At 44.2% G+C, this 10550-nt stretch overlaps 1 protein-coding gene across 1 annotated transcript in view; it reads left to right on the forward strand.

Annotated features, from left to right (window-relative positions):
• The window catches only part of LOC107107918 (protein EGT2-like), a 33688-nt gene extending 25486 nt beyond the window's left edge, over positions 1-8202 (forward strand). Inside the window, exons 2-5 of the mRNA XM_015408285.1 lie at positions 117-500; positions 5751-6053; positions 6262-6428; positions 7034-8202. Of these exons, the coding sequence (XP_015263771.1) occupies positions 117-500; positions 5751-6053; positions 6262-6428; positions 7034-7078 (899 nt within the window). The 3' untranslated portion in view covers positions 7079-8202. The remainder of the gene's footprint in view (positions 1-116; positions 501-5750; positions 6054-6261; positions 6429-7033) is intronic.
• The last annotated feature ends 2348 nt before the right edge of the window (positions 8203-10550 follow it).

Here is a 10550-nt window from a genome sequence, read left to right on the forward strand (position 1 = left end):
CTTTCCCTCTTCTCTCACTAGAAGGTAGTTAACCTTCTTTGTGAGGACACATGTTGCAGGCATGCCAGCTATTTTAGCATTCCTCTGTTTGTTTGGGTTTTTCTTCCCTGCACTAGGAGGCGGACAGACTCAGTCATCAGAACCACCCAGCACTGTGGTGTCACACGTCAGGGTTTCCCTCAGCGAGGCTGGCAACCGAAGCTACCAGACAACTGCATCTGCTGTCAATGGTATGAATGGCAGCAGCACAGTAACATCACAATTAAATGCCAGCGGTTCAGGCTCACCAGAACTCCCAGCTCCTACCACTGTTGGCTTTTTGAGCATTACAGCAGGTCCACAGACTACCATCAGCCGAAATGTTGACAACCTGACTGCAAGTTCAGTGGAAGGAAACCAATCCAGTTATGCAGATGCTGTGACAACCACGTCTTGGAACTCCAGCTCCAACTTCATGCCTACAGATCCCTTTCAGTCAAAGGAGACACAAGATAAGACAGGTAAGTAACCACCCAGTCATTTTCCATGGCTTATAGTGTAACTCTAAAGCAGCCTGGGAAGAATGCCTACCACTGCTTCTTATGTGGAACATCTGGGAAGCTTCTGTGGACACAGTACCGGATCCCACATTTGTTAAAATGAAAAAATCTGGAAGTAAATGTATACTGCTTGAACTAGAACCCAAATTCTTAGACCCATTACCAGACATCATTGTCTTGGGCAGTCTTTAAAACCTTCCCTCCTTTTAAATTTCGAACAAAAAATACAATAACAGCATTATTTATTTACATCATCTTTATTTGCTTCATTTATCATTAAGCCTTTCTCATTGAGACACAAGGCAGACTGCAGAAAATCTAATAGTCCAGTATAATACATACAGCAAACAATGCAATAAAGTATAATGATATAAAAGTGTAACATATTCAAAAAATTGGAATGTGTAATTAGAGAACAGTGAAATAAAGCCAATACAATACATCCAATGAACAATGGACCATGAAGGGGAGGAATGAGAAAACTGCCTAAAATCTTCAGAGATAATTAAAATTTACAACCCTGTTCCCTCTGTAAAAATGCCCTCTTGAACAGTTCTACTTTCCATGTTTTGTGAAATCATAGAAGAGTGGGAGCCTTTATGACCTCATCAGGCAGGAGAGCTACAGCAGCATCAGGTAGATGCTGGGTGTCATCAGTCTATTGATGACACCCTGCTCCAGATTATGGATGATAAAGACTGAACAGTAAGAGAGGGAAAATTAAGCCTTGTGGAACGCCATAGAGCAAGTCCCACACCAACAACTGATCTCCAGCCACAACTCTGAGTCCTCGCCATAAGGAATCACTTAAATCTTTCTAGGGCACATCGCTTGATACTGACACCTGCCTCCAGGCATCTCTGCAGGATGACATGGCCCACCATAACAAATGCTGCTTATAGATCCAATGACAGCAGCAAGGAAGTGCCACCTTTGTCTGCATTCGAATGGAGATCTGCTTAAGCCATCAAGGCTGTCTCTGTCCTGTTGCCCTGCCTGAAACTCAACTGAAAGAGGTTTAGAGCAGAAGTGTTATTCAGAAAGACCTGGAGATGCTACTCAAGTACAAGCACAATACCTTTATTGGCACAGTGAATTTAACATGACATGAGATGCTACCAGAGATCATTTCGGGGGGGATCGCGGGGGAACACAGTTCCCCCGGGTGAGGTACGGGGGGCAGGGTACATGACAAAGCCCCACCCCCTGCTTCCGGCCGCCCTGCTTCCGGCCCTCATTCAGCCAGGAGGAGGCAGGAGAAGAGGGAGGGTAAGTTGCTTCCTCCCTGCCTCTCCCCACGCTTGCCTGCCTGGGGCCAGGGAGGGCCTTTGCGTGGCTTCCTTGCACTCCCGCCGACCTTGCAGGTCCACTGCTGGGCCCCTCATGGGGCTCGGCTGTGGAGCTGCAAGGCCGGCGGTAGCGTCTGGGACCGTTGGGGACGGGGTGTGTGGCCTTATGGCACACTTCCGGTGATGTCAGGGGGTGTGGCATATGCTAATGAGTTATGCTAATGAGTTCCCCTAGCTCTTTTTCTACGAAATGACCCCTGGATGCTACGCTGTCAGCTGTCTTGCCCAGAAAGGGCAGATGAGAGACCAGACAATAATTGGCCACATCATTCCTTTCCAGCAATAGTTTTTACAGGAACATGTGAATAGCTGCATCCTTTAACAGTTACATAGCATTGTATAATTTTATAGTGCTTTGTTTTACTATACTCTCCTGTAGTGGAACTTTAAAACCTTTTGAAAATACTGTTATGGTAATAACATGATGCTGGGAAGGCAGGCAGTGCAGGGACATGCCATGCAGTGAACAGGGCAAGGAAAATCAGGCACCTCGGCAGTTGATTTATTCCATATAATTTTTATTACCTTATTCCATAAAGCCTTATTACATGTAACACTGCGGCATTTTAAAGCTAAATAATAATGAAGTCTTATGTGTCTGTTCTGCTCTTTAGGAACACTGGTCCTTTATCTTAAGTGATTTACACCTGACTTCCTCCAAAACGTATCTCAAGTAATATGCAGTGGAACTTTGACAAACTTATTTTTCGTAATTACAATTATAATTTTTGAAGAACTTCTATGAAAAGGCATCTTAACATTTTTATAATACTTAAGACAAAACTGACCAGAAAAGAAGAGAATTGAGGATACAAGATCGCTTCCAAAAAAGAAAAGTAAATTCATCCTAGTACTGATACTCTGTTATCTTAAAGAGTGAGAGCTGCTGTACAACTTTTTCTTGCCCAAGGTGGGGCCCAGGGCCACCACACCCTCCAGATTCTCCTTTCTGTTAGGTATGCCTCAGAAAGGGTCTCAAAATTCAGAGAAGGGTTGGCAACCAGTGTGGTATAGTGGTTAAGAGTTGCGGACTCTAATCTGGAGAACCGGGTTTGATTTCCTACTTCTCCATATGAAGCCTGCTGGGTGACCTTGGGCCAGTCACAGTTTCTCTCAGAACTCTCTCAGCCCATCTACCTCACAAGGTGCCTGTTGTGAAGAAAGGAAGGGAAAGTGATTGTAAGCCCCTTTTGAGACTCCTTAGGGTAGAGAAAGGAGCTGCGGTGGCTCAAGTGGTTAAGACACTGAACAGGCTGTGGAAGGTCAGTAGTTCAGCAGTTCGAGACCCGGGTGCTGCAAGACGGAGTGAGCTCCCCGTCTCTAGTTCCAGCTCCTGCCAACCTAGCAGTTCGAAAGCAAGAAATTGCAAGTAGATAAATAGGTACCACTTTGGTGGGAAGGTAACAGCGTTCCGTGCACCTTGGTGTTTAGTCATGCTGGCCACATGACCACGGAAATGTCTTCAGACAGCGCTGGCTCTTCAGCTTTTGAAACGGAGATGAGTACCGCAACCCTAGAGTCGGATTCGACTGGCTTTCGAGCAAGGGAACCTTTACCTTTTTAGGGTAGAGAAAAGTGGGGTCTAAAAACCAAATCTTCTTCTCTGACCAGCAACCTCTCCCTTACTGACATAGGATAGATTTCATCCTTCCTCCCTAGCCTTCTCTGAGCTGACCTAATAAAGTCTTTTCTGGTGGGGGGGTAAGCTGACCCTGGACTCCTGCACTGCCCTCTCTTCAAGTTCAGGCCTGTGGTGATCAAAGGGAATCTAGGTCACTGGCTTCCCTGGCTGGGCCCTCTCTTCTCCTGCCCTGCCTTCCCCTGAAGTAAGGCTGCTCTGCCTGCCTATACAGGCCCCAGTTGCTGCTGGCCTCCTACTTTGGCATGTTCCCAGGTGCCACTGGCTGCCTGAGCCCTACCTCCTGAGGCATGCATTGGGGCTGCTTGTACATTTCTGGGTGTGGCCTTGTCTTTGCTACTTTCCCCACAACCTCTTGTTGGATTGCTTGCCTCATTGGTGCCTTCACAAGGCTGTCCCCTGCTGGAATCTCCTCTGGAGCAGGTGAGTGCAGGGGTGGGGCAACCCCCCCCCCCATAGCTACATATGGAACCTCTTTCTGTTACCATTAACTGGAGCTCAAGACACACACTACTGCATATATAACTGGATCTTTGGTAAGCAAAAAGAATGCCATTCACAGCTCCCCCCAACCCACCCACCCTTCATTGCTATGTAAGTAAGAACTACTTTTGAGCTGTCTCCCAAGAATTCTTGAGGGGCTTAACATACAATGAAGCCCTCTTCAGCATAAAAAGCTTAGTCCTTTCTTATTGGGCATAAACACTAAGCCAAGGAGAGAATGTGTCTGAGAGCCTCTTTGGAAAGGGAAAGGTTGAATGAGCCTTGGCAGTCGTGTTAAATAAGGCAGCAACTGTACCATTGCATTAGATTCTGCACCCCTTAAATAGAAACAGAAGTCATTATGAGAAGTCATCATGATCAGCTAGTATCAAAGGATGACAATAGCTAGGTTAGTATGCTGCATCGTTGCTGATGACCAGCAGGAAATATTGCATATTGACTAGGGATGGGCATGAACCACATTTCTGTGGTTCGGTTCATTGCTGAACCACAAACCAATACACTGGTTCTAATCGGTTCATGAGCCATTTAAAGTTTAAGCCCCTGCTTTCTGCTCCTCACAGCTTTTCACATGGAGCAGAAAGCAGGGGTTTAAATGGTTGGGAGCCATTTAAACAAAACAGCTGAGTGGTGGGTAGTTCCCGGCAGCTTTTTGTGGGGAGCAGAAAGCAGTGGTGTAAATGGCTCCCAGTTGTTTTTCGTGAATAGCACAAATTTGCTGTTCATGAACTTGCGTGAACTGCATCAATATTCGTGAAAGTTTGTGGTGATTCTTTAGTTCACAAACATTGCTTCATGAACTGGCCAAAATTAATAATGAACTTTAGTTTGTCAGCTAGTTTGTGCCCATTCCCTGATACTGACATCCTAGGTGTCCATAGAAACATAGCTGTTAATCTTTACGAACATTAATTTTAAACATTTGTGAATAAAAGACAATTTCCCTGATGGAGCTTACTGGTGGCAATGAAAGGGAAAGCAGCATTAGAAACCCATTATGTAAAACAGTGCATTTACTCATGATGTAAAGTACATACTGATGGAGGCATTGATCTGGACAGCAGTCTAATGTGTTTGTGCAGGCAATAGAGAGCTGATCCTGGTGTGTTCCAAAAGATGCCTCTAGGTCACACACAGTGGGGGCTTGCCTGTGAACCTGCTAGGCCAGTATGGGGTGGGTTCATCTCCTAACTGGAGTCCCCAGATAAAAAAGAAGGGATGATCTCTAATTTCAGCCAGGACCTCCTCTCTCCCAATTATAGCCTTTCTTCTTCCTGAGTGCAGGGCAAGCTCAGTTCATCCCAGTAGTCTAGATTTCCATACTAAGATTTCTAATTTGTACAAACAGAAAGTTCATCTTCAAATGTCTGAATAAATTATTCACTATTCTGTTTGCATTGAACCAGCAAAATACAGAGAATTAACAACAGAGCACTTTCTCTATGCAACTCTGCTCGTCCTCCACCACAAAAAATGTTACAAAATCCTCACCAATCTAGTCAATAACAATGCTTGGTGAGCATGTATGTCTCACCCAGCAATACACATTTGCTTTGCAATTTGAGGTACCTTTGATTTTGGAGCCTGCTTTGCATATATGATAGAACTGTATTTAAGTAAGAGATAAATTGGCTATACCAGACTTTGCTCCTATTGATTGCTGAGCTGGAGTGAGCTAGGACCCTTTCTTTTAATTCACTTTTGGATCTCTCTCTGCAGGGACAACAGCTACCCCTTGGCCAAAATCTTCCACATTCAGCACCTTGGTCACTACAAAAAGGATACTTGAAACCATGCCAGCCACAGACCATGAAGCTATCACAGAGCATAGCACCGATGAATCTACATCGCCTCCAAGTTTTACTGACATTGATGGAAGTGTGCTTACACTGGCTGCAGCAACCTCTGAGGCTGCCTCCTCCACATTCAGGCCTCACGGAACCACACCAATGGAAATGAAGAGACTAACTGATCATGTGCAGGAGAAGACATCTGGATTACATATGGAAGATTATGATGAAAGTACATACTAGGGCTTGCTGTTATCCCCATACCAAGGACAACAGAAACAGTGGGAGGAGACTAGATATATGTTCTTGGGGGATCAGGGAAACATGTATGCATAAGCTCTTGTGCCAGAACAAGTTTGAGCTTAGAAGTGATAGGGTGGTGTTCAGATTTATCATCTTGTATTCGTTGACTCATGAGTTTCTTCTTTTCATCTCTTCAGATCTGCCTAGTATACCAACAGATGGCCCTATAGGTGGGGACCCCTTGGTGATTGCTGTCATCTTTATTTTCACCGTGACAGTAGGGATCCTGGCTCTGATGGGTTTCTTAAGGTACCGTCAGCGCAACAATCGGCTACAGTTCCGGCGCCTCCAAGACTTGCCTATGGTGAGTGCCCGCCATTAGTCCCTCTGCTTGAGCTCCATCCCTGACTTCACTGATTCCTCTCTTCAGTCCTGTGCTTTCTTACTATCACCTTAACAGTCCTTTGCTGGGGCTCGGGGAGAGCATTTTAAGGCATTGTTTCAAGATCATGATCAGAATGCATGTATGGAAAGGAGGTGAGATATGTATTGCAGCCAGCCCCGACTTGGGGAATGTTCAAGCATAAGCTTTAGTGTGAATAGTGGCTTCAATTATGTCCTTGGAGTTAAGGCTACGAAGGGGATTCAGTGCTTCTCAGAAACTCTTTTAGACCATTTAAGAAAGACTGTAAGTTGGCATAATGTATTTCTTTTCCAGCAGTGGTGGGTAGCAGTTTGGGATCCCATTCCAAAGGGTCCTGAGCTATGGATCATATCATTAGGAAAACTGGTCTCATCTGAAGCTCATCCATCTCTTTCAATGATGATAATTCTTCGACATGTCCAGGACTTTAGATTACTTCTGGATGCTTGCCTGTGAATGATAGGTGGCAGTATCAAAATGGATGGGCACTTGTGCACTGCTTCCTTTACTCGATGCCCTTTACTAACTCTTCTTTTTGATTTCAGGATGACATGATGGAGGATACACCTCTTTCCCTGTACAGCTACTAGGGAAGACCATTTAGCATCCTGATTGGGACAAACCAAGGAAGGCACAATGCCTGCAAAGATTCTGACTGGGCAGATGATTCCCTGAAAGATATACGGGGCTGCTGTATTGATTTGCACATGACTATGAAGTTGTGACTCCAATGACATTTTTTCTTAGTGCTCGTTGTGAGAACTGGAGCCAGCCTGACCCAGGATTTTCCTCTGGTACCTCTCTACTCTGGGCTCAGCAGGAGAGTGGGTGCACTAACTCCTATTAACAATGCCAAGCGAAGCTTTTCCTGGACTTCTGAGAGCTGCACTAAAGGACTCTTGTATAAGAAATGGGAAGAAAGCCTAGCACAAGCCATATTTAAGAATGGAAGTGCAAACCATGCCATGATATGGAGACCCAGTTGGCTCCCTCTGAGTTCTGTTTTAAGAAATTGTTTTTGCACTTCTGTTTACTTCCTTCCTTCCTTTTAGTAGTAGGATTTAGTGATTACAGAAGGAATACAGGGAGTAGTTGATTCCTTGCACTCCTTGCTAGCCAAAAAGTAGTCTTGCTACTGATGAAGAAGCACACCCTTTATTGCTGTTACATTGTTTTCAGGAAGAGAGAATGCAGTTGTGATTTGAATGTGCTTGATGTTTGTTAGCTAGTATCACGGTTGTTATAGTCCTGGTGCCTGAAAAGGGTTTTTGTTATGGATGTGACAGTTGTGTCCTCTTAAAGCCTTTGTTCTCCATGTACCTCCTTGTTACTTCCTTACCAGTTAGGAACCTTAGAACTGCTTTGTGCCTTGTCTGCAGAATGATGCACATATTATTGCACATAGGTTGGGTCCAAAGGTTGCCTTTTGTGAGCAAATAATGGAGGACACGGGAAGGACCCCTTTTGCTCACATTTCCTTGGATTCAGCTCCATGCCCTTTCTAATGGCTTTAGTTTTGCCCCCTCCTAAACTGCCATATAATCTTAAAAACTGTTACATGTACCCTTCCTAAGGCTTTCTGTGATTGTGGGGGAAATGGGGAAGGGGAGAACAAACACAGTTTTTGTTGTATGCCTACATTAAGGTACTTTTAACAAAAAGATCTCTTAATCCTCTCTAGTTTCCTTCATTTTACTGCCTTGCCCATTGTCTGCTCACCTTTTTCTCTTTTACATCCTTAGCTTTCTGAAGAGCCAATAAGGTATCTTCTTGTTGGGATTGTTTTATTATAAAATGTACAAATAAAAATGCATTTGTTGTTTTCAGATACCTTATTTTCCTTGTTTGGAAATTCTTTGTTGTAGATTTGCTGAGATTATGTGATTGCTATAATTTACATCAGTTTAGATCCCAATAAATTCAAAATTCCTGTCCTTTTCACGGGGCTGCTATTGTCCCCTAACACCTTTCATGAAATAGGAAGCAGCACAGATAATATGGAAAAAAGCTGATGAGTGCCCTGGAAACAAAAGACAGAAACCTGCATCTTTACAGTTATACCTTGCTTTTCTCCCCAACTTACATCATTGGGCTGCGGTCAGACGTGCAGTTTGATCTGCTGTTGCCCCATGTCTAATTAATCCAGGTTATTTTGTAACAGAATACTGATCAGACTCACCCCTTTTGGCACTAGGGCTCCCAAGTCTTGCCAAACCGCAGCGGGGGATCGCATCTCTTTGCAGAATCCCTGCCGCGAGGACGGCAAGATGCGTTGCACCCGCCGTCGCCAGGACATGACGCTACGCGTCACTCTGGCAACGGGGCTGTTTGGAGCCCTGAACAACTTCGTATCATCCGCAAATTTTGCCACTTCACTGCTTACTCCCAACTCCAAATCATTAATGAATAAGTTAAAAAGCAGTGGACCAAGTACTGATCCCTGTGGTACCCCACTGCTTACCACCCTCCACTGAGATAATTGCCCATTTATACTCACTCTCTGTTTTCTATTAATTAGCCAGTTTTTGATCCATAAAAGGACTTGTTCTTTTACCCCATGATTTTTTAGCTTACTTAGGAGCCTTTGATGAGGAACTTTATCAAAAGCTTTCTGGAAGTCAAGGTAAACAATATCTATTGGATCCCCCTTGTCCACATGTTTGTTCACCCCCTCAAAGAACACTAACAGGTTAGTGAGACAAGATCTTCCCTTACAGAACCCATGCTGAATCTGTCTCAATAGGTTTTGTTCATCTATGTGCCTACTAATTCTTTCCTTAATAATGGTTTCCACCAATTTACCCGGCATCGACATCAGACTGACTGGCCTGTAATTTCCCGGATCTCCTCTGGAACCCTTTTTAAAGATGGGAGTGACATTAGCTACCTTCCAGTCCTCAGGAATGGAAGCAGATTTTAAGGAAAAATTACATATTATTGTAAGAAGATACACAAGTTCACATTTGAGTTCTTTCAGAACTCTCGGATGTATGCCATCTGGGCCTGGTGATTTATCAGTTTTTAAGTTGTCTATCAGTTTTAGGACCTCCTCTCTCATCACCTCAATCTGATTCAGGTCTTTCAACACCCCTCCCGAACTCAGCGGCTCTGGAGTGGGCAAGCACCTCTCATCTTCCACAGTGAAGACGGAGGCAAAAAATGCATTTAGCTTATCACCCTTCAGTACTCCTTTTACCCCTTGGTCATCCAAGGGCCCTACTGCCTCCCTGGCTGGTTCCCTGCTTCTAATGTATTTTAAGAAAGTTTTATTGTTGGTTTTTACGTTTTTTGCTATATGCTCCTCATATTCCCTTTTTGCCTGCCTGACCACAGATTTGAATTTTATTTGCCATAGCCTGTGTTCCGTTTTATCAGCCTCACTGTGACTAGCTTTCCGCTGCTTAAAGGAATCCTTTTTACCTTTTACAGCTTCCATTACTTTGTTTGTTAACCATGCAGGCTTTTTCCTAGACCTGTTTGTGCCTTTCCTAACCTGCGAAATATATATTTTTTTGAGCTTCTGGATCGTAGTTTTAAATAGTTTCCAAGCTTCCCCAGTGGTTTTGACCCTTTCTACTTTTCCTTTCAGTTTCCTCCCCACATGTCCCCTCATATCAGAGAAGTTACCCCTTTTAAAGTTAAAAGTGGTTGTGTCAGTCTTTTTGGCCAATTCCCTATTTATACAAATGTTGAACTCAACAACATTATGATCACTGTTCCCAAGTGGTGCAATCACTTTTACATCTCTCACCAGATCTTGAGCGTTACTTAGGACCAAATCAAGGATCACCTATCCCCTGGTAGGTTCCGTGACCATCTGCTCCATAGCACAGTCATTTAGAGTGTCTAGAAACTCAATCTCTTTTTCTCGACTAGAACACATATTGACCCAATCAATGTGTGGGTAGTTAAAATCACCTATTACGATACAGTGTTTTTGTCTAGCTGTGTATGATTCTGCGGATGTGGCCTTTGGTCGTCAAGTACTGCAGTCAGCTCTGTCTGCGGATGACAACCACCCACCCAGTTCTTAGGGGACATTGTTCTGGGAGGTCCCACAAG

The sequence above is a fragment of the Gekko japonicus genome, unplaced genomic scaffold (assembly GCF_001447785.1).
Source record: "Gekko japonicus isolate JY-2015 unplaced genomic scaffold, Gekko_japonicus_V1.1 scaffold258, whole genome shotgun sequence".
NCBI classification, from domain to species: Eukaryota; Metazoa; Chordata; class Lepidosauria; order Squamata; family Gekkonidae; genus Gekko; species Gekko japonicus.